This window comes from Suillus paluster, assembly GCF_016628075.1.
Source record: "Suillus paluster strain FC165 chromosome Unknown EDB91scaffold_1, whole genome shotgun sequence".
Lineage (NCBI taxonomy): Eukaryota > Fungi > Basidiomycota > Agaricomycetes > Boletales > Suillaceae > Suillus > Suillus paluster.
In genome coordinates, this window is record NW_024537561.1 from 606,507 (window position 1) to 633,101 (window position 26,595).

At 48.1% G+C, this 26,595-nt stretch overlaps 11 protein-coding genes across 11 annotated transcripts; 4 read left to right on the forward strand and 7 right to left on the reverse strand.

Annotated features, from left to right (window-relative positions):
- Nucleotides 1–364: 364 nt before the first annotated feature.
- EDB91DRAFT_1233217 (uncharacterized protein) lies at nt 365–1,190 on the forward strand (the record flags this gene model as incomplete). Its single annotated transcript, XM_041321080.1, has 7 exons — nt 365–426; nt 464–582; nt 643–656; nt 682–780; nt 844–886; nt 926–963; nt 990–1,190. The coding sequence occupies 7 exons, from the start codon at nt 365–367 to the stop codon at nt 1,188–1,190; spliced, it is 576 nt and encodes a 191-aa protein (XP_041184222.1).
- Nucleotides 1,191–1,384: 194 nt separating this feature from the next.
- EDB91DRAFT_1233218 (uncharacterized protein) lies at nt 1,385–2,797 on the reverse strand (the record flags this gene model as incomplete). Its single annotated transcript, XM_041321081.1, has 10 exons — nt 1,385–1,473; nt 1,549–1,682; nt 1,708–1,747; nt 1,815–1,894; nt 1,957–1,980; nt 2,015–2,169; nt 2,198–2,374; nt 2,427–2,595; nt 2,626–2,700; nt 2,760–2,797. The coding sequence occupies 10 exons, from the start codon at nt 2,795–2,797 to the stop codon at nt 1,385–1,387; spliced, it is 981 nt and encodes a 326-aa protein (XP_041184223.1).
- Nucleotides 2,798–5,864: 3,067 nt separating this feature from the next.
- EDB91DRAFT_1092437 (histone-fold-containing protein) lies at nt 5,865–7,106 on the reverse strand. The gene is made up of 5 exons (XM_041316737.1): nt 6,857–7,106; nt 6,726–6,804; nt 6,664–6,670; nt 6,497–6,615; nt 5,865–6,450 (listed from the first exon to the last, which is right to left on the reverse strand). Exons 1-5 carry the CDS (start codon nt 6,977–6,979, stop codon nt 6,050–6,052), a joined length of 729 nt encoding a protein of 242 aa, XP_041184224.1. The 5' UTR covers nt 6,980–7,106; the 3' UTR covers nt 5,865–6,049.
- A 448-nt stretch (nt 7,107–7,554) lies between these two features.
- EDB91DRAFT_1092441 (tryptophan synthase beta subunit-like PLP-dependent enzyme) lies at nt 7,555–10,434 on the forward strand. Its single transcript, XM_041316738.1, has 10 exons — nt 7,555–7,770; nt 7,820–7,984; nt 8,032–8,125; nt 8,181–8,319; nt 8,371–8,467; nt 8,518–9,089; nt 9,111–9,118; nt 9,214–9,410; nt 9,460–10,113; nt 10,165–10,434. The coding sequence occupies exons 1-10, from the start codon at nt 7,729–7,731 to the stop codon at nt 10,252–10,254; spliced, it is 2,058 nt and encodes a 685-aa protein (XP_041184225.1). The 5' UTR covers nt 7,555–7,728; the 3' UTR covers nt 10,255–10,434.
- Nucleotides 10,435–11,873, forward strand: EDB91DRAFT_1342121 (uncharacterized protein; the record flags this gene model as incomplete). The annotated part of the gene is made up of 6 exons (XM_041325743.1): nt 10,435–10,565; nt 10,613–10,758; nt 10,818–11,154; nt 11,201–11,305; nt 11,354–11,749; nt 11,801–11,873. Exons 1-6 carry the CDS (start codon nt 10,495–10,497, stop codon nt 11,871–11,873), a joined length of 1,128 nt encoding a protein of 375 aa, XP_041184226.1. The 5' UTR covers nt 10,435–10,494.
- EDB91DRAFT_12514 (P-loop containing nucleoside triphosphate hydrolase protein) lies at nt 11,871–14,947 on the reverse strand. The gene is made up of 20 exons (XM_041323375.1): nt 14,739–14,947; nt 14,653–14,678; nt 14,575–14,602; nt 14,509–14,518; nt 14,367–14,454; nt 14,297–14,315; nt 14,190–14,244; nt 13,974–14,132; nt 13,723–13,922; nt 13,608–13,669; nt 13,412–13,555; nt 13,287–13,363; nt 13,172–13,237; nt 12,953–13,124; nt 12,774–12,899; nt 12,527–12,719; nt 12,440–12,479; nt 12,292–12,391; nt 12,121–12,240; nt 11,871–12,069 (listed from the first exon to the last, which is right to left on the reverse strand). Exons 1-20 carry the CDS (start codon nt 14,891–14,893, stop codon nt 11,942–11,944), a joined length of 1,968 nt encoding a protein of 655 aa, XP_041184227.1. The 5' UTR covers nt 14,894–14,947; the 3' UTR covers nt 11,871–11,941.
- A 23-nt stretch (nt 14,948–14,970) lies between these two features.
- EDB91DRAFT_1092464 (mRNA splicing factor) lies at nt 14,971–15,973 on the forward strand. Its single transcript, XM_041316739.1, has 4 exons — nt 14,971–15,066; nt 15,115–15,274; nt 15,331–15,442; nt 15,498–15,973. Exons 1-4 carry the CDS (start codon nt 14,978–14,980, stop codon nt 15,605–15,607), a joined length of 471 nt encoding a protein of 156 aa, XP_041184228.1. The 5' UTR covers nt 14,971–14,977; the 3' UTR covers nt 15,608–15,973.
- A 459-nt stretch (nt 15,974–16,432) lies between these two features.
- Nucleotides 16,433–18,977, reverse strand: EDB91DRAFT_12465 (phosphoribosyltransferase-like protein). The gene is made up of 9 exons (XM_041322665.1): nt 18,762–18,977; nt 18,486–18,710; nt 18,343–18,428; nt 17,921–18,296; nt 17,643–17,866; nt 17,468–17,592; nt 17,344–17,417; nt 17,191–17,290; nt 16,433–17,135 (listed from the first exon to the last, which is right to left on the reverse strand). Coding segments are annotated over exons 1-9 (1,623 nt in total). The 5' UTR covers nt 18,763–18,977; the 3' UTR covers nt 16,433–16,723.
- Nucleotides 18,978–19,439: 462 nt separating this feature from the next.
- EDB91DRAFT_1233225 (methionine adenosyltransferase) lies at nt 19,440–20,927 on the reverse strand (the record flags this gene model as incomplete). Its single annotated transcript, XM_041321082.1, has 8 exons — nt 19,440–19,486; nt 19,540–19,599; nt 19,647–19,823; nt 19,875–20,049; nt 20,101–20,258; nt 20,281–20,704; nt 20,760–20,791; nt 20,843–20,927. 8 exons carry the CDS (start codon nt 20,925–20,927, stop codon nt 19,440–19,442), a joined length of 1,158 nt encoding a protein of 385 aa, XP_041184230.1.
- Nucleotides 20,851–24,300, reverse strand: EDB91DRAFT_12629 (phosphatases II). The gene is made up of 6 exons (XM_041324435.1): nt 24,189–24,300; nt 24,027–24,137; nt 23,807–23,972; nt 23,594–23,754; nt 23,411–23,539; nt 20,851–23,357 (listed from the first exon to the last, which is right to left on the reverse strand). Exons 1-6 carry the CDS (start codon nt 24,210–24,212, stop codon nt 21,261–21,263), a joined length of 2,688 nt encoding a protein of 895 aa, XP_041184231.1. The 5' UTR covers nt 24,213–24,300; the 3' UTR covers nt 20,851–21,260.
- Nucleotides 24,283–26,584, reverse strand: EDB91DRAFT_1092491 (CBF/Mak21 family-domain-containing protein). Its single transcript, XM_041316740.1, has 8 exons — nt 26,228–26,584; nt 25,913–26,175; nt 25,358–25,866; nt 25,247–25,307; nt 25,079–25,189; nt 24,854–25,029; nt 24,616–24,800; nt 24,283–24,566 (listed from the first exon to the last, which is right to left on the reverse strand). Exons 1-8 carry the CDS (start codon nt 26,573–26,575, stop codon nt 24,414–24,416), a joined length of 1,806 nt encoding a protein of 601 aa, XP_041184232.1. The 5' UTR covers nt 26,576–26,584; the 3' UTR covers nt 24,283–24,413.
- Nucleotides 26,585–26,595: the final 11 nt, after the last annotated feature.

A 26,595-nucleotide genomic window follows, 5' to 3' on the forward strand; every position in this document is an offset into this window, starting at 1 on the left:
TGAAAGCGTTTAGCCGGTGTTTAAGCGAAGTTTTCAAGAGTTTCAAAAGTTGTTTGAGTACCACTAATAATAAAAGTTTGCAAACCCCCCATTGTAAACTCAAGTAACATCCGTGGTACATTAACCTACTAACCCTCCCAACAATCGCAGATCCATTAACTTTAAACTAACCTCTTAACCGGTTAGAACCGGGTTAAGTTAGAACTCTTTTAACGAGTTAGTGACACACTGGGCCCACGGTACCCTGCTTCGTCTGATAGTTATGTCGCGAAAAGTTGCGTTCTAGTGACTGGCTGCTCACAAGGCGGGATGGCTTCCATTTGTAAGTCCACTGTCTCCAAGAATCTCGGATTAGTCCAACTCTATGATACACAGATGCGAGAGCTTTGCTGAGCAGGGATGTACCGGATATGCCACGTCTCGTAGGTTTGGAGACAATGGAGGGCTTAAAGAATCCGGTGAGGAAAAGGCTTGTGATGGACGTGACTAGCGACGACAATGTCAGACTCGTCGTGCAGTCCATTCTGCAAGAGCAGGGGAAAATCGACATCGTTGTGAACAATGCCGGTGCTATTGCCATTGGTCCGTTAAGACCCCTCTATGAGTTGACATGAGCCATCAACTGATTGACATTTCTCGCAGGACCGTTGCTTGATGTATCTATAGACCAGGCTAGGCAAGCTTTTGAAACCAACACGTTTCTCAATCCTGCGGGTTGCGAAGGCTGTCATACCCTCCATGGTGGAACAAAAGCAAGGGCTTGTCATCAACATTGGCTCCGTTGCAGGAAACATGTAAGCACAGTGCAATGATGCAATTTTTGAGTTGACCCCGTCTAAATAGTGCCACTCCATGGAATGGATTATATGCGCAGCAAAGGCGGGCAGTTCATGCATTCAGTAATGTTCTGGCCATGGAATGCAAGCCTTTGGCGTTAAAGTGATGTTGGTGGCGCCAAGTTGCGTCAGGTCAAATATCGGCACCAACAGGCGGCCAACCTTGAATTGTCCTCTACGTCCATCTTCAAGGCTTACTTTGATCGGGTGTACGAACGAATGCATATTAGTCAAGAGGCCAAGGGAGCATGCCTACAGACCAATGTTGCACGAAGTGTAGTCGCAAAGGCGCTGGGTCCCAACCCTCCAAGTTATATGACACTTGGGGCTGGCTCGGGTATTTTGCATTCTTAGAATGGCTTCCTCGTTGGCTTGTCCTCATCGATTATGGGAATCAAAGATGGTATGGAGGAAGGACTGAGCTAATCTATGTAGCCACCGCGCACCATCCGATTATTGCCATGGACTATGTATATGGACGGTCGCGGACCACTCGGATGACTATGATGGAGACGTTCAATATGAGTTAATACCCGAGAACCAGTTCATTAGACAATTGTTAGACTGGCACGAGCTTTCTCTTTATTCCCACCTTTCTTCTTCTTCTGTCTTTGCGACTCGCCCTCGGTATTAGCAGCTTCTCTGATTTTTTTGTTAACATGACCGTCTGTCGTAAATTCGAGACTATCTTCGCCACAAGTCCGCTTCTTACTTCCCTGGGGATCACGGAGGGCCGGTTGAGGCAGCGTCAAGGTTGGGTTCGCAGATAATCGACTGGATTGTTGAATATTCACGTTGTCACGCAAATTTTGGTCGTCTTCGGTCTGCTGGGTGGGAGGCGCCTGCCTGCGCAGCTTCCGGAACCACTAACCTGGGTTCTGACAGGACGGCTCGATAGGTTTTGCGTGCTTCTGTCAGGTTTCCGCGAGGAAGCGGGGCATCAGACTACTGATGAAGATATTTGTTGAAGTAGCTTACGTGCACGCAAGACGAGTGATTTAGGTACAGCAACTGATGCATCGTGAGCTAGATTTTGTGCCAGGTCCAGCAGCGTGAGCCTGAAAGGAGGGCCGACCAAAAATGAGAGAGAAAAAAACCAATAACTAAGTGATAGACTTACAAATTTGCAATATCCTTGGGTCCTCTATAGTCTGCCTCAGAGGCGACTCCCCACTCACACAACGATGCCTTTTCCCTTGGTCACCCGAACGACTTCTCGTGCAGCAGCCCACCAGTTTCGTTTGCCACTTACACCGGTATCGCTGACGCCGAAAGCTGAAAGACTGGCTTCAATTTCGCCGCCGATGGCTCCTGCGTAGTTGATTTCGAAAAACTGCGCCGTTCTTTATGGCAGTTCTGACCAGTGTGTGCTTCAACTGAAAGGGCAATCGAGGGAGCGTTAAAGGAAGAGCAATAATATGTGCAGTGAGTGGTGAAGGAAGACTATGCGTGAGGCAAGCGAGGGAAAATGTCGCGGAGGTCGTTGGCAGGAGAGCGATCACATCGTAAGGCTCGACAAGGGAGGTGTTCGCGTTTGTCTTGCATTCATAAAGGTTACACAGCTCATGACTACAGAAGGTAGGTACTCACCAAACCAAAGCCTTTTTCGCTATCATTATCGAGGACAATTGTAAGTCGCTTCAAGAATACCGTCCCGGGCCTCGCCCTCAGCTGTGTAAGAAGTCCATCCAGAATGTTGACATGAGTTTTGGGGTCGATTTTCTTGTTCACGGTTTGATTGAATGCATCACAGTGTATCCTACTGTCATGCGATTAGCACTGGCGTTACATAACACAAGTAAACAGACAATGTTCAAGAAGGTCCAGACGAGCTTCGATTCCCTTTATTTGGGCAGGGGTGAAGCTATTGGCGAGGACTGCTGGGGTTGTTTGCTTTTGTTCTTCTTGGGTTGAGAAGAAGACCCAGATGCAGTGACTGGAAAATTAAGGTCAAAGTGCATCGTGAATTTTAGTGGAAAGCTGCAGCTGGGAGTTGTACAGTCCGAGCAAGACACCTAATAAAGCTTAGGAAACCACCGACGTCTGAATCAATTTATACAATAAGCCAGTCTCCCGTAGGTAGCTCTAACTTTCATGCATCATGTGCACCTTCCTTCAGTAAACAAAAGTGCTTATATTCTAAAGAACGAAGTCAAGTATTTATCCACTCATGGACATGCAGCTTACTGAACCTAGTATATCACCGGTTTGTTTGGATCCAAGGCTTTTGCCAACAATTTCAGCGCTCCAAGCGTTGAGCCTTGCCGGCAGCCCAGGCGCCGTAATGTGATCAGTGCTCGGCGTAGTCGACGTCAACGCATTGGCTACGTGTAGGCAGCGTATGGCGAAGGTATGGTAGGTATAATATGATATGTTTCGTGACGGTTCTACTACTTCTTTAATACTCGCAGCGTGTCACAATTCGCGTTACTTGCAACCCACCTCCCGCACCAACACCGGCTTCGTCTAAGACATGTTCAAACATTCATCCTCCTTTTATTATTATCTGCTCTTCGAGGTCTCCGCAATAAACTATGCATTGTGCTCATCCTCGAATTCTCATCGACGTCCTGATCTGCTGATTCGTTCTAATTCTCCTCCTGGTTGTCTTCGGGCTCTTCACCATCTTCACCGCTGTCACCTCCGGCCGCTCCATCGCATGTTATTTCCTAGTATAATGTTGTACGATCTTGTCATGTGACTCGGCTCTCACATCGGTGAATCAGGGGCTCTTCTCTCGTGGTAATGAACCAAGAAGGCCCCATGTGCCGTGCGCCGATTCTCTCTCATTTTGGAAGGGTTACCCTCTCCAATATCCCAGAGGAGTTGCGCTGCCATATCCTTGGGTTTTTTTCCTACGATGAAATTATGCGCTGCGCGTTGGTGAGTCGTGGCCCCTTTTTTTGTCACTTAACGCACTAATCTATCCACGTTAAAGACTTGCCGAACAATGTACCAGACGGTCAAAAACACTGTGGAGCTTCAATACGCCATCGAACCTGGTGCTCAAAGATTGGTGCCAGTTCATCAACGGCCACCTACTGTCTCCACAGCGGAGTGCTTGTGCATACTCAGAGACAAGGCAAATGCGTGGAGTTCCTTCAACCTCAATGTGACGAAAAGGCTTCGTTGTATGTTGTTTCCCAATTTTCGGTCCATCACCCACGACACTTGGCCCTGCTTGTTATCCCACTGAGGACGAGTGGACAAGGTGTTACGATTTGTAAACATGTTAACTCCAAAGTTATCGACATCAAGACCTGCACAACTGCGACGGCGATTGGCCCTCCTTGCACATGGAGCAAGGGTGATCAACTTCCTGATACACTTGCTGGCGATTATTACGTAGATGAGACGCACGACCTTTTGGTAACCGTCGACATATGGGAGACCCGCCCCCAATGCAATCCAAATTAATTTCCGCACGCTATCCACGGCAAGGAACATCATTTGGCCCATGGATCCGAAGCTAGTCACTGTGACTAGAGCCTTTTCAGTGCGAACGATTGTCATCACATGTGTATCACGGTGTGTTGGTCAATGCCCTCGGAGATCGCCTTGCTTTCTACGGTGAGGTGACCTCAGGCCCGGAGGAGCTGGATCCGAGGATCACGTATACTGGTCGCTGCATGTATGGAATTGGCATGAAGGTCAAGTTGATGTAGGCGTCTCCTTCTTTCTATCACTCAAAAGGTTTTATTGTAGTATTCAAAAGAACATACGTGTGATCGACGAAGGCCACGGCTTGGTCGACATCGGTTTTCTTACCGAGGGAAACTTTTAGCTCTCACATCAGGTGGTCATATAGAACTATATGATGTCGAAGACCTGTCGAATGCACCGCAGCTTCAGGCAAGATTTACGCTGCCCATTTGCACTCCACACGACTTCCGCTTTCGATATCCTTCGGTTTTCCACGGTGCCTCGAGTTGTACACATCTCGCGGCACCAGATGAACATTGGGTTTGGACGACGAACCCCGCAGATCGTGTCATATGCGTGGCGCATCGGGCCTCTGGTTCGATGTTTGTCATAATTGCTCGCCTTTTTTTCCATGAACATTCCTCCATCATGGTTTGATGCAATTTCGGAGGATGGACGCTCAATTCCATGGTTATTTTGGGGCCCACAGAATAGCCGCTGCTTCCGAGACATGAATTGGTGCAAAATTGGAGTAGGAGGATCTCGTGCTATACGGAGTGTTCCAAGGATCCTGACTTCCACTTCCACCAATTCCTACTGCATATGACGGATTTCAATCCCTCCGCCGTCGGGTGTGGCTTCGGCGAAGTAGTTCGGGAGGCTACAAACTGTCCGCCTACCATTTTCACGACACGTTAACCACGAGCAGTGGATGCCAGCAGCAGCCAGCGACAACCTACCTACCCTTACGTAGAGGTAGTCAGCGACTGCATTTTCAATCGCTCCCCTTCCAATATCACACTGGATGAGCAGGTGTTTTGCTGTTTTGATACAGATATAGTGAGTGTATATCCGCCTGACAAGCTAATGAAGTTACCCATACCTCTGAGTAGATGTGTTGTGAAAGGGTTGAGATGATCGACCTATAGCTAATCCCATATCTCACCAGAGTCATCAATAAGGGTGAACATAATGCGTAATGCCATCTCTCAGTAATAGCGGCTAGTGATACGTTTACCAGACAATTCAGAAATTTGAGGCATCGCATAATAGCTACTATGCTCCTTACGCCTTCATGCAAGCAACCTTCGGGGTTTTCATAAGTGTCTTTGTCTTGAGAAGTAGGGGGATTCTAATCATGACGGCAAAGATTAAAAGTCCTCACTATCGGGAATGGCACGATGCATCATGTAGAACAAAGGGCATCTTGTACGACCACACCTGCTCCATCCACTCATCTGAGTATTCTTCGGTGCCTCGATGTTGGGGGAGTTCTGGTATATTTCGACGACGCTCTCTTTGCCAGTCTGAAGCGTCGGAAATCACTCACAATCTGACCAGCAACTCACATAGCTAAAAGTACTTATACTAGGCCCGTTCAGACTCACTCAAGGCTGCAACATGCAGTATCAATTGCGATAATATTCTACACACCAGCTTCAGATCGCCAAGTGAACGATGGACCAAGGGTCAGGAGTTGTCCATGGTATCTGATGTAATGTGGAAACGGTTCGAGACATCATATAGTGATGGATAGAAGATCGACTTTTATGGCAAGACTCACATTAAGATCAGTCCTCCGCTGGTAAACCCCCAGGTTCTTCCAACTGTGCAACATCTATCGTTTGCTCCTCATTTTCGATGGCCATCATATCAGCTGGTGGGTCATCATCTCCATCATCTTCCCCTTCTTCCTCCTCATCTTCTTCGTCTTCCCCCTCACCTGGCTCACCCATCTCGTCATCAACTTCGTGTTCGACCTCAGTATTGTGTATGTCTGCTTGGGATGCAGAGGACGCTATTGGTGTCCGCGGGGCAAAGGTGAATGGCGGAGGCAAATTCGTCGCCTTCTCCTTCCCCTTTGATTTCGAGGCGACTGATGCGGTTTCACTTTCTCTGGCCTTGCCCTTGTGCAAGGAACTTGTGGTTCCGGATTTGCGACTCTTGTCTCCTTTCGTATTATCTCTATAAACTGCGCATGCTCAACACAACTTGGAAACGAGAGTGTGAGGTCTTACTCTGAAGTTCATTCTGTAGATTCTCGACGAGATCTCCAAACTCGATCATCTCGAGGGCTTTGAGCACGTCGGACGCGGAGATACTTTTGTGCTGTTTGGACAAAGCTACGTCGTGAGCTCTGAGAGGCCATCAGAAAACATCACATGAAATCCATAGCATCACATACGTCGCCGCTAACGCAGACATCAGTGATCAAGTAAAGCGCGAATAGAAGACGTCTTCACATACCGAGGTAGTTGATGAATACTGTCGAACCCTTCACCAGAGACAACACGGTTTCTTTCTGCAGTTTTGCATTGTCTGGCATCTGGAGAAACAATCAGCGCGAAACGTTTTGCTACACATGGTGCACGCCTTACTGCCGACTTTGCTATCTTCGTGACAAGACTTTTGGGAAGCTCGAAGTTCTCGATACCCTCTGAGACGAGATCTTGCTGAGCCTGAGCAGAAATGGGACCGCCACCAGCATCTTTTCGCGGCATTGCTTCCTGTTGATGTCGATGGTCTGAGTCAAGGTTTCACGTGAAGAGTAGACGCGTAGTAGTTGGGGGTGCTATGTAAATGTTGTTGCGGCAGCTGTCAACCCACGTGAGGCAACTCTACTTGTGCGGTCGAGTTGCTATAAACAAGGCTATTGCTTCCAAGTCTTTCTTAAGTACACGTTTGAGAGAATTTACGATGTACAGGGATACACATAAGGACTCTACAGAAATGGGCGTACTAGGACAATAAGCCTGAGCTTCATAGAGCGTGAAGTAGTATGAGAGGAACAAGTGTAGCGTGCTGGAGCAACTTGTTATACTAAACTTACTAGGCCGGGTTCGTCATGGTTGTCTAAGTGATAGACTGATACACAACGTTAGCTGGAGGAGCTGGGTTCCGAAACCAGGAGTAATGTAGTAAGTACTGACAATCTCAGCTTAGTACCGCCGCGTGTGTCGCTGTGATCTCGATTCTTCATCACAATGTACTTAAGCCAGCGCGGGAACCAAGATGATCAATTTGCAGTTCCTCGCACACGCCGCACTAAGTAGTCTCCTGTCCTTCTCTTCAAGACGCCGCAGGAGGCCTGCGAGGTCCAGGACTCTCATTTCCTGAGTCACTTCCTGCAGTGCATATTACATCAGCTCGAGCACGGGATCGCTTAGATCTCGATCACGGCACAAATCATGATAAAAGCCTGAGCTGAGGGCAGTACTTGTTTCAACTTCCTTCAACACGTACCAGTACCATGGACGCTCTCAAAGCTGTATTCGAAGCAAAAAAGGCGGAGGTATGCTGGATTTCTCAGAATTTTGTGCCAGAATTGAAGACTCGATCAGGGAAGCCCAGCATTAGTGACCTTCGTCACTGCCGGATACCCAAGGACACAAGACACTGTGCCTATCTTGCTTGCCATGCAAGCTGGAGGGGCAGACATCATCGAACTCGGTGTGCCCTTTTCCGACCCCATTGCAGATGGCCCAGCTATCCAAGAGACCAATTCTGTATGTTTGACTTTAGATGCGATCACTCAAATACCGACGTGAGATAGGTTGCTCTTAAAAATGACATTGAATACGCAACTGTACTCGGAATGCTGCGAGAAGCTCGGGGCCAAGGATTGACAGCGCCGGTCCTTCTTATGGGTGTGCTACATTCATCTCTGTACATACCTCTTAAACTAACTGTCATCTCCACCAGGGTATTATAATCCGATGCTCGCGTATGGAGAGGACAAAGCAATCCAAGACGCTCGTGAAGCTGGTGCAAACGGATTCATAATGGTTGATCTTCCACCTGAAGAGGCTATCAACTTCCGCGACAAGTGCACCAGAGCAGAGTAAGTTAATCGAGATCGTCTTGGTTCGTACTGACCTTTTTCGTTCCCCAGCTTGTCATATGTTCCCCTCATCGCGCCATCAACGTCTTTGCATCGCATCGAATTTCTTTCGTCCATTGCTGACTCATTCATCTATGTGGTGTCAAAGGTATGCAAACTCGTTTCATTATAACTTGTGTATATCTGACTATAGTGAAGATGGGCACAACTGGCTCTTCGGTCAAGGGGAAGATTAACGCCGCCCTTCCGGATATCATTGCCCGCATCAGAGAATACACCGCTGTCCCTTTGGCCGTCGGCTTCGGTGTTGCTACGCGCGCTCATTTTGACGTTGTCGCCGATGCTGGGGCAGATGGTGTCGTTGTTGGTAGCCGTCTCGTGACCATTATCAAAGAGGCACCTCTCGACTCGATACCTCAAAATGTCGAGAACTATTGCCTGGAGATTAGTTTGAAGGGACAGCCTACTCGCATGCGGTCGCTGCAAACTTCGAAGCCTTTGACGCCTTCCAATGGTGCGTTGAAGACACCCACAGTTGCTTTACTTCCCGCACGCTTTGGTCAGTTTGGCGGACAGTACGTCCCAGAGGCACTCTTCGATTGCTTAGTGGAACTCGAGGAAGCTCACAACTCGGCTATCAATGACCCCAAGTTCTGGGAGGAGTTTGAGAGCTATTACGGATACATGAATCGCCCATCAAAGCTTTACTTTGCAGAGAGCTTGACGAAGCATGCCGGCGGCGCCCAAATCTGGCTGAAGCGCGAAGATTTGTGAGTGACTTGTCGAAAAAGCATCCACGGTTCGCTAATAGCCTACAGGAACCATACGGGATCGCATAAAATCAACAACGCCATTGGGCAGGTAGGATTGAATGTTTATGCCTTACTTGTGTAGTGACATTTCATCAGATCTTGCTCGCTCGTCGTCTAGGCAAGAAACGCATCATTGCCGAGACAGGTGCTGGACAACACGGTGTCGCAACTGCCACTGTGTGTGCTCGCTTTGGCTTGGAGTGTGTCGTTTACATGGGTGCAGAGGATGTTCGTCGCCAAGCCTTGAATGTCTTCCGAATGAACATGCTTGGTGCAACAGTTTGTAATTTTGTCCTGTATTATCATATGTATATTGACCTCCATTTAGGTTATACCCGTTGAGTCAGGTTCTCGTACTTTGAAGGATGCAGTCAACGAAGCTATGCGAGACTGGGTGACCAACCTTTCAACCACACACTATCTTGTCGGCTCCTGCATCGGTCCACACCCTTTCCCAACGATCGTGCGCGATTTTCAAAAGGTCATCGGGCAAGAGATCAAATCTCAGCTGAAAGAGGCCAAAGGAAAACTCCCAGATGTCATCGTCGCGTGCGTCGGCGGTGGGAGCAATGCCATTGGAACCTTCTATGATTTCATTCCCGACAAGAACGTGAGGCTTGTGGGTGTAGAGGCTGGCGGTGAAGGTTTGGATGGCGATAGGCACAGTGCAACCCTGACGAAAGGACAGCCCGGCGTGCTTCATGGTGTGAGAACATACATCCTGCAGTCGACGGCTGGTCAAATCATCGAGACGCATTCGGTTAGCGCAGGTCTTGATTATCCTGGTGTCGGGCCAGAACATTCTTGGCTCAAGGACTCTGGCAGAGCAGAGTATGTTGCTGCGACAGACGAGGAGGCCCTCAGAGGCTTCCGACTTTGCACACAGCTTGAGGGAATCATTCCTGCTCTTGAGTCATCACATGCACTCTGGGAAGGTGTCCGTCTTGCCAAAACGCTGCCAAAAGAAACTGATCTTGTCATTGTACGTACCCAAAAAGTCCACCACTTTACGCGGCGCTCATGGAGTTTACAGTGCCTCTCCGGGAGAGGCGACAAGGATGTAGAACAGATATCGGAATTACTCCCTGGAAAATGGGCTGACAAGCTTGACTGGCACATTTGAGAAAACAGACTTGCTCATGGCCTCTCAATAATGGATTATCTATGCGCGTGGTTTCCGTATGAGTAAAGAAAATTTGGGGCGGATAGTTGGGCGGCTAGCTTGTTCCAAGTTACTGTACTAGAATTAGACGATTGTAACATGCTACTTATGGCAGGTGCAATATTGGATGACTCGCTCTAGCAGGCTGTGGCAAGTTTCTGTCAAGGCTTTTCCAGTCCCACATATCCGCACCGTTTGACTATGGCTACTGACGCATCGAGTGTTGCAAACCAGCGAGTTGTCGAAACCCTTGCATCCAGATTACGGAGGCGGTGAGTCGAACCCCTCGATCATACCCCTACATCATATATCATGACAGGCAAGTTGTAGGGTCCCGCGAAACTGCTCTCGAGACCGTCCTTGTCCTGAGACAGGTCATCTCAAAAGCACGATTCTCTAATATCGACCAACTTGTCGAAATCATCCGATCTGTTGGACGAAAGCTCGTGGAGGCACAACCTAAAGGTGCCTCTCAATTTCTGTTCTAGACGATTTGGCGTCTCATCATCCTTTTACACCCTTAGAACACACGGTTGGGAACACCGTGCGGAAAGTGCTACATCATATCCGGGAGGAATATCACACTGCATCGCAAGGGACTGCAGTTGTGTCGACATCAAAGGATACCTTGTCAATCGCAAAGTTCGTGTTGCAGGGACAGCCACGGAAGCAGAATGTTCCACAAAAGACGACTTTGAATGAGTCACAAGGCTCGTTGAAGGAGAATAATCCTGATGATCCTGATGCATTTGCTCGAACCCTTAAACCCGTTCTTATGGAGGCCATCCAGGACGTCGTGGACGAGCTGGAAACAGTATATGATAATATCTCAAAAAATGCAAAGGATCATATACATTCCGAGTGAGTTTTCAGTCTTCTCCTTTACCTCGTTTCTGAGTTTAGATAGTGAGATAATCCTGACCATCGGAAAGTCGAGCACCGTCGAAGCATTCCTTAAAGCTGCAGCACCCTATCGGAAATATACTGTTATCGTTGCGGATACTGCACCATCGTCAGTACCTAACTGTCCCGTTCTGACCCCCCACTCATCGTATAACAGATACAGCGGACATGATATGGCTCAATCTCTGTCATCAGCTGGCATTTCAACAGTTCTTGTTCCCGATTCATCCATCTACGCACTCATGTCACGCATCAACAAAGTCATCCTCGGTGCCCATGCGATATTAGCCAATGGTGGCATGTTTGCGATAACGGGATCTCTGCTTGCTGCCACGGCAGCCAGAGCACATAGCACCCCAGTTGTTGTATGTGCTGGACAATTCAAACTTACCCCCCAATGGAATTTGTATCACGAATACGGCGCTCTCGACTTCGCAGATCCAAGCAGTGTGCTAGGATTTGAAGAGGGCAACCTCGTCGATAAGGTTGACGTGGTCAACCCCTATTATGATTATGTCCGACCAGAGTTGATCGACGCATTCATTACAAACGAGTGAGTAATTATTATATGCGAGGTTGATTATCTCCTTAACGCACTATATAGTGGAGATCACCCTCCATCGTCGGTTTATCGCCTTATCAAAGAGGCATATGACGATGAAGATTACGAACTGTAGCTCTGTCATAGTAGACCTGCTGCGGACATAGTGCATTTGCACCACTGCTGGAGCGTACTGCTCGCTGTTCACTTGCTCTTGGTGCTCAATATATCGAAGAAAGCCTCTTGGGGAAGGTCGACAGATCCAATGCGCTTCATCTTCCGCTTGCTCTCTTTTTGATTTTCCAGATGTTTCATCTTGCGCTCGTAGTGACCTACACGAGAAGTTTTATAAGCAGCAGGGAATGTTTGATCTGATTATGTACCTCCATAGAGCCCAGCAGTGACGTCTGCACGCATTGCTGACAAGGTCTCGCGAGCAATAATTTTCTTGCCAACCGCAGCCTGTATCGGAACTTCGAATAGTTGACGAGGGATCACCTTATCTGTGATGATCTTCAGCACCAGCACATCGGAGGGCAAACTTCTTCACGCACGAAGCTTCTTAACCCACTTTCTGCCAACTTCTTGTTGAGCTGACCGATGTACTATAAGAGCGAGTGCGTCCACCGGTTTCCCGTTCAGAAGGAAGACCATCTACATAATGTCAGGTAATTGTATGATGTAGATACTTTCACCACACACCTTCGCGAGATCACTGGCTTTATACCCGGCATCTTCATAGCTATAATTGTTTCAGCAATCGTCCCCATTTATATTGCGAGCGCTTACTCAAAACTGGCATAGCCTGAGCTTCGGCTCTTCAGTTGATCAAAGAAATCTGTCACAATTTCACTAAGGGGCAAGATGCACGTCAGGATTGTTCGCGCAGACGCTTCTGACGTGCTTCCTGAATCTAGGTATCGGTGGTCAAGGTTCTCGGCACGGTGCGCAAAGCAAAGGTTCATCATCTCCCCGAGATATTCTGATATGCAAAACATCAGCAGGATCACTCACGCCAATGTTAAGGAATGCCGACCTTCAGGCACAATGATAGAAGCGTTTACGACAGGTTCTTGCACTTCCTTCACTTTGCTAGCTGTGTCCGATGTGTCTGGGAACTCCGTAGGATTGCTGATCATCACCGATTTGTCCTTGTACAAGACTTTTATGGTCTTCAGGGGTTTTCCGAATATGATGCTAGTGTTTGTCACATACCTTTGTATGGGACGGTTGGAGCTGTTACTATTATGCTTGCATCATATTCATCTTCCAGGCGCTGTCGAAAAACATCCATGTGCAATGTCCCGAGGAAGCCGAGACGACACCCTTGCCCCAATGCGGTAGAGGACTCGCGTTGGATGGTAACACTCCTGTCCGTCAGGGTAAGCTGCAGAAGCGTAAGAGTAGGCCAGAGATTCAGATGCAAAAATGTACCCTCTTGATGGATTCCTCGAGTTTAATGAAGTCGTTGCTGTCCACTGGGAATACACCGGCATAGACCTAGATCGTATAAAAAACCAATAGCGAAAATTCAACATTGGAAACAAACCATAGCCTTAGATGGTTGGAATCCAGGCATAGGATCAACAGGCATACCGACACGATGGAGTGTGTCTCCAATATGAGCTAAGAGCAAGGGTCAGGATACGACTGATAGAAAACGGCGGCGATTACCCTCAGATGATTCTTTCATGTTGCACGCTATGTAACCAACTTGTCCAGGTTGCAGACTAGCTGTAGGCACCTCCTCAGGATGCATCACGCCAACTTCAGTGATCTCATATTTCTTTCGGGTATGACAAGACGCGATTCTATCCCCTACATGCCACTAAGCGATGAAAACAATGCGCGAAGAGCATAACAACCTAACCTTTTTGAATGATACCATCCTGTACGCTGACGAGGGAAATGACACCCCTGTAACGGTCATATCTAAGGCACCACTTGAACCAAAGAAGGAAGAGCACAGATAGACATATACGGACAGTGAGTCGAACATGAAGGCCTTGAGAGGGGAATTTATGTTTCCAGAAGGAGGAGGTATGCGGTCCACGATAGCTGTCAGAACTGCTTCTACTCCTTTACCTGTTTTCGCGGATATATGGAGAATTTCACTCGGGTCAATGCCGAAAGTTGACTGGAGTTGAGCGGCCATTCGTTCCGGTTGTGAAGCGGGCAAGTCTATCTACAAATTTAGTTAGATGATGTTGTATTCAATATTCGAGCGAGATCTAACCTTGCTCAAGACAGGTATGATCTTCAGTCCCCGTTCCTTAGCGATGTGAAAGACAGAAATCGACTGTGCCTGGATACCCTGCGAGGCGTCTACCAGTAGCAGAGCGCCTTGACACGCAGCCAAGGATCGTGAAACCTCCCAAGAAAAGTCAACATGACCCTATGAAACAAAACGGTGCTAAGTTACTGGTCAAGATCAAGTACGAAACTTTATTACAGGGGTGTCGATGAGATTGAGCAAGTGATGTTTCCCATGAATCATGTGTATCATACTGAGAAGCTTCATTGATTAACCATTCTGAAAACAGACAATGCGTGACAGACCTTGCTGTCTGTGCTTTGACTTTGCGAATTTAATCGTCTTCCAATCTAATCAGACTCACAGATGACTTACCGGTAATACCTCGCTCGCGTTCCACCTTTAGCTTGTCTAAAACCTGCTGGTTGAGTCCCGTCGACTTCGTTTGGATAGTGCCAGTGAGCTGAGTGTTTAAAACCATAAGAACCCGGGTTTGTGTCAGACGAAGCGAACGTACTTCTAACAGTCTACAGTGTCGTCTTGTCAGCACAGAAATTTCACTGATGATTGCCAAGAGGCCCACCTATCCGCCAGGGTCGATTTACCATGGTCTTGTGAGCTCAAGTCAGAAGAAATCATATAGACCAAACATTAAAACTACCTATGTGCGCAATAATGGAGAAGTTTCTGGTACGGTTATGGAATAAGCTTCAACTCTGGACGAATACTGGCGCGTCATTATCGTACCGAATGACTTCGCAAGGAAACTCTTCCATCTTCAGAGACTTGAGTGTAGCAGCCAGACATATTGTAGTAGAACTGAACTGTCTTGAAATTGACCAACGGGCAGGTTGACAACGTAGTAATACCTTGAGACATGCATGCCGCCAGCCAGGGAGCATTTCACGTCCTGCAGAAACACGAATTTCGAAAGTGTCAAATTGCTGCTGGTTGTGCTGACTAAGCATATATCAGACCTCTTCGCCATGTCACTGCAGGAGGCCTCAGATGCTCGAAAAGCGCGTTTGATCGCCCTAAGAAACCGCAAGGAGGGTATATCAACTGGAGCAAATGGGTACGTGATAATGAAAATTCAAGACTGCATAATTCTAAGCAACCACAGAGATTCTGTACTTCTCAGCAGGAATTACGACCCAGAGACAAGGACGTTGAAGAAACACTCGAAAAATGACGTCCTGACGACAGACACCGTTGAGAAAGTTGTGGAAGGAGTGGCTGAAATGATCATTGCCCAGGATGAGCTGCAGCGTACCCAGGAACTTGTATGTCGATTCCTCTACAACGAACTCCCGCGTTTGCAGCTGCTCATGTTCCTCAGGACGTATTCAACATCGCACCAAAACGGCCAAACTGGGATTTAAAGCGCGAAATGGAAAAGAAACTTGCAAAGCTGGAGCGAAAGACTCAAGAAGCTGTCCATACACTCATCCGTGAGTTCGATATTCCACCCAGTCTTTAGCGTCAATTACCCACCTAGATCGATAGGGCAGAGACTTGCTTCTCAAAAAGGGCAATCAGATGACATTTTAGGAGCAATGAATGCACAAGAGAAAGCATTGGATATTGAAGACCAAGCGTCAGACGAGGATGAATGAAGCAGGCTCCTTCTCTCTCGCGCCCATCGTGCCACCTCATGGTCATGGATCTTAGCTCTTCCTCTGTATGTGGGCTGAATATTACCCTAGTACTGCAGCCTCCCTGCGGTGGCGAACTCGTGCCACAACTGACGCGAACACGTCAAGGCGTAGGCTGCCTTGCTTTATCGATCGCACCTTGAAACACGGAGTTCCGCCATTCAAGATTTAATAGAGGTACTCGAAATGGTGGACATGTTCCTTGCACCTTGTATATTACCTTGACAATTTAGACGAGGGAAGTCTATGCAAAATCGGTACTCTCATCAGACACGTGAGGCCCCAGAGTTGTTTTCACTTTGAACAAGGAGATATTGTGAACTCAACGCATGCCCTGCATTTTCTGCCTGGCAGGCTCCCTTTTTCGCTACTTCTTGTCCCCAATGTCGTTCAGAACGAGGGCTAGTCTCATCGTTTGCCCACGTTGGGCACATATTGCCAGCGTGGTGAGTTCTCTATCGCATTGCCCGTGCGGTTATACTGTCCTGACATAACCGTCATGTTCAGTCCTCTCTACATACACAGACTGCGTGCCGAAGACACTGAACACCATCTGAAACTCATGCGGGCCATTGGTCGGCGGCCCAGCTATGAGGCGTCTGGGAAACGATGCTGTACGGTATGATGTGATTGAGGTTGCTCTGCAGATCTGATACCTTTCTGCGTCAGGAACGATAATCACCCGTCACCGGTACCTACAGCAAACCTACAGTATATTAAAGGCTCCACAAATCGCATTTCTTGAATCGCAGCTGACCACAAGACCCTCTGCCTGTCGGCAGCGGGAATCTTCAGAATGACTCGGATACCTCTGGTAAGTTCAATAGATTTTAATGATTTTTTTGCTCACACGCTATCAAAGAAATTGATTACAGGAGGATGTCAAGGATTCTGAGCAATTTTTCCTAAAGTTTCTGGACACTTCTACTATAGATCTATCAAATTAGTATCTAATAGATACACATCCCTCTAACCCTGACATACTCTACGTAGCGTTACTTCTCGACGACGAAATTATAAAACAAGGGATAACGATAGATGTCTACTCAGTATCTACAGAAGAAAAGCAACTGGATATCAACTGACATTCCAGGTGTTGTGCAATCCAATTGTGTCATCCGCGCGATTCATTGCACCGCTAGACGCTACCATGTCCTCACGATCGTGGAATCCATTGATCCTGTTCCCCTCACTTTTGCCTTCCCGCGAGTTGATGGCAAACTTGTTCTTGACGTTGTCCGCGCGCAGCGATTCCAATTGGTGTAAATACTCCTCACTGACACCACCAGTGACATATTCCCCTGTGAATACCGAGCAATCGAAAGTAGGAATTGACGGGTTAAGTTGTCGCACAGATGCGATGAGGTCGGGAAGAGTTTGGAACACGACAAGGTCTGCGCCGATGGCCTCAGCTATCTCCGGGGTAGTGCGCCCGAACGCAACGAGTTCTGTCCTTGAAGGCATATCAATACCATAGACATTCGAATGTCTAATAAATGTTTGTCAGCAGTCTGGTGAGGCTTATTGGTGGAAGGAACTACTACCGTATGGGCGGCGCACAGCTTGCGACGACGACCTTCTTTGCGCCAACGTCTTTCGCCATCTGGATAATCTCTTTTGAGGTGGTGCCACGAACAATGGAATCTGGAGCTGTGTGTCAAGGCAAGGCTTGATCATCATTCATTTCTACGACTTACCATCAACGAGGAGAACATTCTTCCCCGAAAACTCCAATGCCATGGCGTTCAGTTTCCGTCTGACATTCTTTCGTCTTTGAAAAGACCGTGAATATTGTGGGTTCTGGAAACGAATATGTCTTACCTCATTTGTTGACCTGGCATGATGAATGTCCTGCCAACATAGCGGTTCTTGATGAAGCCCTCTCGGTAGGGTAAGTTGAGTTTCTGAGCAAGATTCAAAGCTGCAACGCGAGATGTATCAGGAACCTGCAAAATGTCAGGATAAGCATTCGTGGAACAATATTGAAACCACTAACGGGAATGACGACATCCACTGCGATTCCGCGTTCCTTTAAAACCTTGTCAACTTCGACCGCAAGCGCATCGCCCATGGCCATTCGACTGCGGTAAACGCTGATGCCGTCAAGCACGGAATCTGGGCGAGCGAAGTACACGAATTCAAATATATCGGGTGCGAAGGTCGCATGCTCTGCAACACGTTTCCTTGAAACTCCCGACCGAGTGATGATTACCGCCTCGCCTACCAGCACCCGATATCAATAGCTGCGAGTGACAGAGGGAAACAAGGACTGACCAGGCTTCACATCATCCCATTCGCCAAAACCCAGAGCATCAGCGACAATACTCTCGCTTGCAAAGAGGTAGTCTCTTCCGGAGTTGCTCCTTCTGGAAGCCACTCCGACGGGTCGTATGCCATTCGGATCTCTGAACGCAATGATCCCGAAGCCAGCAAGCATTGCGACGCACGCATATGCTCCTGTGCACTGCTTCATAAGACCGCCTATGGCAGTGAAGATATCGTCTTCGTTAATACGGAATTTTCCAGTCTGCTGGAGATTGTTGGCGAAAAGGTTAAGAAGAAGTTCGGAATCGGACGAAGTGTTTATATGTCTATGTGCGGTGGCGTCCATAAATTGCAAGAGTGAAGGACCGTCTATGAGGTTCCCATTCTAATCACCTTCAGTCTTGAGCAACAAGTCTCGGAAAAAAACTCACATGTGCAAATACAATACCATAGGGTGAATTAACGTAGAACGGTTGTGCTTCGGCATGGTTCGAGCTCCCAGCAGTTGGATAACGAACTGCAATGCACCATATCAGATAATCGTTGGCGGGATCAGGTTGCTCCAAGGGCTTACCATGGCCAACACCCATCCCTCCGATCAATTTGGAAATGGCCTTTTCATCAAAGACATCCCGAACCATACCATTGGCTTTGCATTGAAAGAATCGGCCCTTTGGGCCACAAGTCACGATGCCACATGCATCCTGTCCCCTGTGTTGCAGCAAAGAGAGACCTTCACAAATTTCTGGTGCCGCATCAACAGATGCATCATGGAGCAGTAGCCCTAAAATACCGCACACTAAATCGGAGATCTGTCAGAATCTCTTAGATAATTAAGTAGGAAACTCACTGGCGATGCAGGGGTGGAATGAAAGAAATCCTGAAAGTTAGGGTGATGTCCGTTGGCGCGATCAACGTGCAGGGGACTATGGTCACAACCCGAAAACTGCCTGCAGAAAAACTGGCATAGTCTCGTCACTTTTCCTTGATAATCTTTTCCTTGATAATCTTGACCTCGGTCCATATATATTCGTAGCCACGTGCGCACGTGCGTCGACAAATTTTTCGGCAAGTCACTTTAATAATTGTCTTACTCCAGCCTTCTAACGTCAATCCTACTACTTGGTCGACCAAGGCTAGCAAATGCATTATACTGTGGTGAGCCTGAGGCTCGTAGAAACTTCTTCCAACATGCGGGATGAATAGACAGAAAAGCTTGGTTCATCCCATTGCCAATCACACCTTGAATCACTGAAAAATACGCGGTTGAACGCGGGTGTATTCTTCGATACTAAGAGAAGATATAGTGGATATAGGTAGGGCATCAGCAACATGCAGCGTAGTGGGGATCTTGGCAAAGTCCCGGGTAATGGTCGTGATAATAAACAGCGTAGCGGCTGGGGAGTAGGAGGTGATGATGGTGTGCAATAATCTACAGATAGGTGCGTGCGATGATGAATGAGGGAAGGATGAACTTCCTATGCTAGATGAAAAAAATTCTACAGGACCCAGTGAGACAAAAGAGTGATTACAACTTGAGCTGTTTAGGCTTCTCCCAGGTGTATGCTGGGTTACCTGTATAGCAATCAGCTTCTGCACTACATGCCCCAAAAGCTTCGAGAACATACCGAAGTGGCCATAAGACGCGGTCCTGAGGTAGTGGGGTTTCTGGAGGTCAAGCTCACGCACTAGAAAGCATTCGTCATTCGTCCTTCTCCACGCGGAGTACACTTACCCATGACACCAGGACGGAGATCCCAGTTCTTGCGAATGATAGCCTCGAGCTCCTCGTCCGACTTCTTGCCAGTGCCGTACGTGTCAACGTAGATAGACAAGGGTTCGGCAACACCGATAGCATATGAGAGCTGAACAAGGCAGCGGCGAGCGAGGCCAGCGGCAACGAGAGATTTGGCTGCGCGAAATTTCAAATACTGAATAATTGATCTAAGACGGATGAACATACCGATCCAACGAGCGGTGTATGCTGCGGAACGGTCAACCTTGGAGAAGTCTTTGCCTGAGAAGGCTCCTCCACCGTGTGCACCCCAACCACCGTAGGTGTCCACAATGATCTTACGGCCAGTGAGACCGGCATCACCCTGGGGACCACCAATGACAAAGCGGCCAGATGGTTGAATCTAGTCCAGATGGTGAGTTACAACCGCCACCAGAAATAACAATTCACGTACGTGGTAGACGATGCGATCATCAAGTAGGTTCGCGGGGATGACCTGCTTGATGATTTTGCTCATAATTTCTTTGCGAAGCTCGTCGGTGGAGATTTCCTCTGCGTGCTGGGTCGAAATAACTACCGTGTCCACACGCAGGGGGATCATTGCACCACCCTCTTTCTTGTACTCGACGGTGACCTTGAGTCTTGGAGTCGGGGCGCAACCAAGGCAGAAGACCTGATCGGCGAGCATCGGCCATGGCACGGTTAAGCTTGTGTGCGAGCATGATGGTCAAAGGCATTAATTCTGGGGTCTCATCGGTAGCATAACCGAACATGATACCCTGGTCACCAGCACCGTGGTCTTCCAGAGAGCCATGGTCCAGACCCTGAGCGATATCAGGGGACTGCTGCTCGATGGCAACAAGAATGTTGCAGGTCTTGTAGTCGAAGCCTTTGGAAGAGTCATCGTAACCAATCTGTTTGATTGTGTTGCGAATAACTTTTTGGAAATCGATCTGGGCTTTGGTGGTGATCTCTCCAAAGACCATGATCATGCCGGTCTTCGACGCGGTCTCACAAGCGACCTTTGAAAATGGATCTTGCTCGAGGCAGGCATCAAGCTGTAAAACTGATTAAATCGTCTTCCGCAATGATTACTATCGTTTGGGTATTCACAATGGCATCGGAAACCTGGTCACAGATTTTGTCTGGTATAGATTAGTTTCCTTGCAACAGTGCGACAACGAAAAAAAACCAACCGGGATGACCTTCGCCTACAGACTCAGAGGTGAATAAAAGATGCCCAGGTGCAAGAGCAGCACGCGCGTTTCCGTTAGCAGCCATTGAAGACGTCGAAATAAACAAGAGAAGGAGTTGGGAAGGAGTGAAAGAAGATGTGAGACCAAGCGTTGCGCGAAAAACAATTAAATGATCTATGTCGCTTATGTAAGCCCACCATCACGCCATCTTCTGCTATCTTGCGAAAATACAACGTACTGCATCCTCCGAAACAAACTGATAACAGTTGATAGCAGACTCAGACGTGAGCAGACGTGGCACTGGGTTCCCATGAGACATCAAATGATGGACGTTGGAGGGAAAATGTTTAATCGGGAAGTGTAGTGTGGGTAAATCCTAAGGGCCTGATAGTAGCTTGATAGTCAAACGAATTAATTATTACAAAAATCCTACACCAAGAGGATCTGTATTTGTCGAGGATTGTTTATCTTCGTGTTCTAAAACAGGGCTCTCATCAGACACAACCGTGGGATAGGGCACACCGATGTTATGGTCCTGCCCAGATATATGGGATTCTGACGAGCTGTGACGGGGTGGATGTGCGACTGTTGGGTCAAGCGGTAATGATTTCCCGTCAAAGAGATCTCCTGATAAGGAGATTTGTCTAGGCGACCGAGACCTAGTCGTACTCCAGGGATTGTCGGAGGGAAGGACTTGTATAGCTTTTGGGGGTTTCATACTATCCCAAGGGTTATATGATGAGCCGGCAGGGTATGCCTGACTAGTTCCACGATAAGTAGAGCGCTCTCCGTCTCCAAGGCGCTCACGAGGTTGAAGCTCAGAAGTCTTTCCTGGGATCTCTTCGTTATCTCCTGATGGCCTCGGCAAGGTCTTCAAATCTTTCGCAACCCCATCATAGACATCCTGCATTGCTGAGAATGCCGCGGTGGCATTCGAAGATAATTTCCCCCACACTGATCTCACTCCGGTATTCGAAAACATATCCGCGGAATTGGCCGTCCGAGTGCGACCCAGGGATGAAGAAATACTTCCTGGAGAGGATGGTCGAAGGGGAGGGCCAGAAGGCCGTAGCGACGAGGGGGATGGAGCTGCAATATTATCACCAGTTACTCTCTGAGGAATGTCTGGTAATGAAGACCATAGTCCACGAAGGCCTGCAGTCAGGGTTTCAGACGCATTTGCAACGTTGGATGGTACGGCAGAAGGATTCGAAAGATTTGGCGTTCTAGCAGGGGACGGTGGAAGCGGTATTCCTGCAGGAACACTGATTGAATTGATAGGATCATCTTCTATGGAATCGATTGGGGATGTGAATTCGGGGCCCTCCTTCGTTTGAGAGATAACTATCCTCCCATTCATCTCCTCCTCTGTCCTGCCATAAAGCTCGTGCCAAAAACGAATATCCTTGGCATTTGGATAGAGAACACCCATGTCAGCCGAAGGATCTCTACTGGATGGTTCATCCAAAGAGGGGTCGTATGCGTCATTCTTGTTCAGCTCTAGCTCTGTGGTGGAGTTGAAAAAATCCCAGATACAAGCTGTTCGCTCCGAGGGAACAGCGCCATCTTCACCAGCTCGTCGTTCGCGTTCACAATTGTATAAGAAAGTGCCGAACTGGCACGAATAGAGGTGATACAGCAGTTGGCGGAGGAAGCGCTCATTAAACTCAAAACGAGAGGGGTACTGCCGCTGCAGCTGACGGACGCATTCCAGGAATTGGTGAAAACAGGGGCTCGTCTCCTTCAGGTGGCTTTGGGAAGTGAATCGATTCTGGACGGAAACTAAGAAGGCTTGTGCAGCATCAGCGCCGCTATTCGTCCCCCCGGTTTCTGGTAACGAGGTAAAGAATTTGTCGGAGGAGAGGTGTCCGCACCGATCAAGAAATTTGTGCCCAAATGACACCCAATCTTTCTCAATCAGTATCTGGAAACCTCGAATGGTGCGGTAATATGGATCCAAGCATAACTGGGCCAACGCAGATAACTGAGACGTTCGATCCCAGCCATCAGAGCAATGGATGAGGACATGTGACGAATTGATGTGAATGTTGCGAACAATGAGGGCTGTGCTCTCCAGTATATTCGACATGTGTCTGAGCCATCCAGAACGACGCAGCGCCTGCCGGTCGACTACAATAAGCTGTTGTGCTTCACCAGGCAGGCTACCAGTAACGCTCGCAGCTACGTTATCCGCTTCGCGCAATACGTCCACGATCTTGGCAAGGGACTCCCGCATGGTATGTATGTGGTCTATGCCCGAATAAACCTTCTTGGCGTCCTTGTAATGATCCATGATTTCCGTGCCTGCACCTTTGGCTGTGTTAGCCACAGCATTGGCAGTCGGCCGTGCGTCAACTATTAAATTCGTGCTGGTGGCACCGTAAACCGCGCCGCCTGACGGGCGTGATTCCGAGAAATGATGAGACTGAAAGACAGCTTCGACGAGCTTCTCATCTTGAAGTGAGCGGTTCTGCTTAATGCCCACCATCGGCTGGCTTGATCTCGTGATGCTGCCCTGTATAAAGTAAAATTAACACTTTGCCCTGACTGAGGCACCAAGCTACTGACAAAGTTTGCCCAGTGTAAGTAGGTCAGTGCAGGTATTCGGCATTTGCTGCGGTATTTGGACGCGTATCGCAACGTTGAGTCACTGATGCGAGTCGGCACGACCAGTCGTGAAGGGTAGGTAGGCGAGAACTTTGGATTATTATTTACACACACAGCGATTCAACAGGGAAGTCTGATACTTACAGTGTGATCCTTGTTGATGTCAGTGAATCGCCAAGCTTTCGTACGAGTTCCAACGCCCATACGGCCGAATTCTTCTCTTGGAGAGTAAATAGACCATCCACCCGTAGCATTAAACGGCGGGCTAGGAGTGTAGAAGAACGCATACAGCTGGTTGACGGAGGCTAATAAATGTTAGCGATCAATGTGACTTAAATCGAGAGATTGGACACTCACTACACACGGTCAGCTCTTTGACACTTTCGAATACGTCTATAGTGTCCCGCTCCTTCTCGAACGATAGTGAAAACGTTTCAAACATTCGAGTGTGGAATGTTAGCGGACTCTGTCCATGCAACGTTTGCGGGAGCTTCAATACAAGAGATATCAGCGGGTAAGGTACCTGCAGTACGAGTTATCAAGTGCAGCATGCCGTGAGCCGGAATGTAGAACTCGCCCACATCTCCTCCTTCTCAGCATCCTCATACCGAAATATAAGGTGATGGGCAGTGAGGTGTAAAGATCCATATTGAGCGCTACCGGACTTGCCACATAATACCTTCTCCACCTGCACACGCACTGTTGAGCGCATCAATGGTGCATTCCGCACGCAACGCACCTTTGAAACTCTGATTGAATCCATCTATCTGGTGGAAGTGGACGCAGCTCGACTTTAGCACTCGACGTTAGACGGAATCAATACTGGTATGTTTGATCCTATTTACACATCATGAACTCAGCCTGAGGACAATGTATATGGGTGGTACGCGTCATGCATCAGGGTCGATGCCAATACCTGTTCTTGTTTCCAAACTAGAATATCTGCTACAGTGTACCGCGGTATCTATCCAAAGACCCAGAATTCGCTAACCACATCTCGGCCAGATACACTGTCGTCTGCATTCACTACATCTGACATCGGAAACAGATCTTTCCTCAGCGTCATAGCCAACGCAGGTTCCTTTTTGATTTTACGTCTAACCTCGGTTTCAATCAACTGCGACATTGTAAGCGCGCGTACAAGAGAACAAAGGATCATCTCTTACCGTTCCGTACGTGTGATCGAGGAAATCCTCCATTGAATAACCTGGCTTGGTGAAAGCCTCTGCAAAAATGCGAGCCATGGTTGACACTGCAGAGTCATAGTGATGGATATGAGAGTGAAGCTCCCATAATGAAGAATCAAGTGCGTTGGTGGAGTTGGGATTTGGCTCTTCGGCAATGAACGGGTCTGTCAGACATTATGATTAGTTATTGCTTGCCAAGAAGGAACTGCATGCGTACCTGTGTCTGTGCCAGTATTGTCTTCAGTTCTGTGTATCATTACCATCAGGGCCGGATGCCGCTTGAGAATATTGTATGTGAAAGGTATTATCATGATAATAGCCGCCGGAGGAGCGTTGAGCGATAACCTGGACAACCTCTTGACAAACGATGCCAATAAAGTTGCAGGTAAATGCCTGCGTTGTCTCAGTGACAACACCTAGCAATTATGGAAATGGGTCTTACGTAGAACTCAGAAACAACTCAGTTAGGCGGAAAAACCGGGCGCGGTGCTTCAAGTGTAGAACATCACGATGGAGGAATGCGTATAATCGAGTGAAGAATGAAGGGTAATCTCTGCAGCCGGGACAGGTAGTAAGACCTAAATTGTGTCATTTGAAGATTCGCACTTACAGATTATAATCTCGCATTAAGGTGAACAAAGCATTGAGTGCCAGAAGTCCAACGGTTTCTCCTAGAGAAACGCCTTAATAAACCGTGTTGAAACCCATAATTTTGCCTCACCAAGATCCACGCACGCGCTTATCCAATCCATGACAAGTACAGGCCTAGTGAGATGTGGCAAGACACCACGGTGCATTATATTTAATGCTCTCGTTGTGAGGGCTCGGTTGGAGGATGTGGAGACTGATGACAGGTGGGGTAGAAAGTTTAGCCACGATCGCGTGAACACAGCTCGATGAGCTTGAAGAGAGTGAAGAGACTGGTGGAATGTCAGGGTGTGAGCCCGGGCCTTGATACTTGGTTTTTTCGTATCTTTCACGTTGGAATCCTCATCAAAAAATTTGCGCCAGTCATCCTCGTCGTTTTCGTCCACTGGTTCTGGGTCATCCTCCTCTTCAGTATCTCCCTTGGCGGTTTTATGTTTTGGAGGTTTTGCGCCGAGTTCTTCCACCCACCATGCGCTGAGCTCCGACTGATCCGTCGGAAATGTTGACAACTTTTCCATAATGGAGAGCAGGTTGTCGAGCAGTTGAGGATACTCTGTAGATGAATACTTCGAGAGCACAGTTCTAAAGGGGAATTAAGCACTGCATATTGATTTTGTACGAGCCTTACGTTGCTTCTCGCAAAAAACACCATCGTATATCATCGTAGACGCTGAACCATACCTCCACGAAGTTCTCTCTGACGTCCAGCTTCGTCTTGGAATCATGCTTACTGCTTCCTTTTGATCGAGGGGACGGTGGGCACAGTAGGATCCCGTGCACTATGTGTTTAAAGTGTGAAAGGTGAAATTGCGGTTGTGGGGTCGGGGCAGACTTGGTCAATGAGGTTGAGAGATGCTTCAAAAGTGAAAAAAGTATTTCCAGCGATGATTTCTAGAGTAGACGTGAGAACACGAGGCAAGATCAACATTAATCTGATACGCACCCTCAGCGCTGGTTCTTCATCTTGCAGTAAACCGACGAGCAATTCTACGTATGAATCCAGCTTCTCCCATATCCACTTGCGCACTTGTTTGGCAGCATCATCACCCCCGTGAACTAGCATTCCACGAGAGATTATCAAGACGAATACGCGATAAATACTGTAGACTGCTTTAGACATTTCTCTCGCGTCTGACGTGCCATGAGCCAGCATGAGCAGATCCGCGAGTGGGTTAAGGGTGCCATTGTCGGTGACGGCGGAGGTCAGTTGAGCTTCCAAAGATTTTATTGAAACGGATTCAACAGTAGTCTTCCGTCTTTTGGTTGGGGGAGGGAGTGAGCGGACCGGCATGGTAGAGATATGCAAAGTTG

Bases quoted from the DNA above. Each gene is read 5' to 3' on its own strand.
- EDB91DRAFT_1092437 (XM_041316737.1), bottom strand. From the start codon at position 6,979: ATGCCGCGAAAAGATGCTGGTGGCGGTCCCATTTCTGCTCAGGCTCAG. The intron at 6,805-6,856 runs GTAAGGCGTGCA...TTGTTTCTCCAG, and splicing joins CGAAGATAGCAAAGTCGGCA to ATGCCAGACAATGCAAAACT. The intron at 6,451-6,496 runs GTAAGACCTCAC...GAGCATGCGCAG, and splicing joins TCTACAGAATGAACTTCAGA to TTTATAGAGATAATACGAAA.
- EDB91DRAFT_12514 (XM_041323375.1), bottom strand. From the start codon at position 14,893: ATGCTCCCTGGCTGGCGGCATGCATGTCTCAAGGTATTACTACGTTGT. The intron at 13,670-13,722 runs GTCCGTATATGT...GTGGTGCCTTAG, and splicing joins GCCTTCATGTTCGACTCACT to ATATGACCGTTACAGGGGTG. The intron at 13,556-13,607 runs GTTAGGTTGTTA...AGTGGCATGTAG, and splicing joins GGATGGTATCATTCAAAAAG to GGGATAGAATCGCGTCTTGT.
- EDB91DRAFT_12629 (XM_041324435.1), bottom strand. From the start codon at position 24,212: ATGGATTCAATCAGAGTTTCAAAG. The intron at 24,138-24,188 runs GTGCGTTGCGTG...GTGCGTGTGCAG, and splicing joins ATTCAATCAGAGTTTCAAAG to GTGGAGAAGGTATTATGTGG. The intron at 23,540-23,593 runs GTAAGTATCAGA...AATAATCCAAAG, and splicing joins ACATCAACAAGGATCACACT to TTCTCGCCTACCTACCCTTC.
- EDB91DRAFT_1092464 (XM_041316739.1), top strand. From the start codon at position 14,978: ATGTCACTGCAGGAGGCCTCAGATGCTCGAAAAGCGCGTTTGATCGCC. The intron at 15,275-15,330 runs GTATGTCGATTC...CATGTTCCTCAG, and splicing joins TGCAGCGTACCCAGGAACTT to GACGTATTCAACATCGCACC. The intron at 15,443-15,497 runs GTGAGTTCGATA...CTAGATCGATAG, and splicing joins AGCTGTCCATACACTCATCC to GGCAGAGACTTGCTTCTCAA.
- EDB91DRAFT_12465 (XM_041322665.1), bottom strand. The intron at 17,867-17,920 runs GTCAGTCCTTGT...GGGTGCTGGTAG, and splicing joins ATGGGATGATGTGAAGCCTG to GCGAGGCGGTAATCATCACT. The intron at 17,136-17,190 runs GTAGTAGTTCCT...AACATTTATTAG, and splicing joins AGCTGTGCGCCGCCCATACG to ACATTCGAATGTCTATGGTA.
- EDB91DRAFT_1092491 (XM_041316740.1), bottom strand. From the start codon at position 26,575: ATGCCGGTCCGCTCACTCCCTCCCCCAACCAAAAGACGGAAGACTACT. The intron at 25,867-25,912 runs GTAAGGCTCGTA...ATTCCCCTTTAG, and splicing joins TGTTTTTTGCGAGAAGCAAC to AACTGTGCTCTCGAAGTATT. The intron at 25,030-25,078 runs GTAAGACCCATT...GAGACAACGCAG, and splicing joins GAGTTGTTTCTGAGTTCTAC to GCATTTACCTGCAACTTTAT.
- EDB91DRAFT_1092441 (XM_041316738.1), top strand. From the start codon at position 7,729: ATGGACGCTCTCAAAGCTGTATTCGAAGCAAAAAAGGCGGAG. The intron at 8,126-8,180 runs GTGTGCTACATT...CATCTCCACCAG, and splicing joins AGCGCCGGTCCTTCTTATGG to GGTATTATAATCCGATGCTC. The intron at 10,114-10,164 runs GTACGTACCCAA...TGGAGTTTACAG, and splicing joins AAGAAACTGATCTTGTCATT to TGCCTCTCCGGGAGAGGCGA.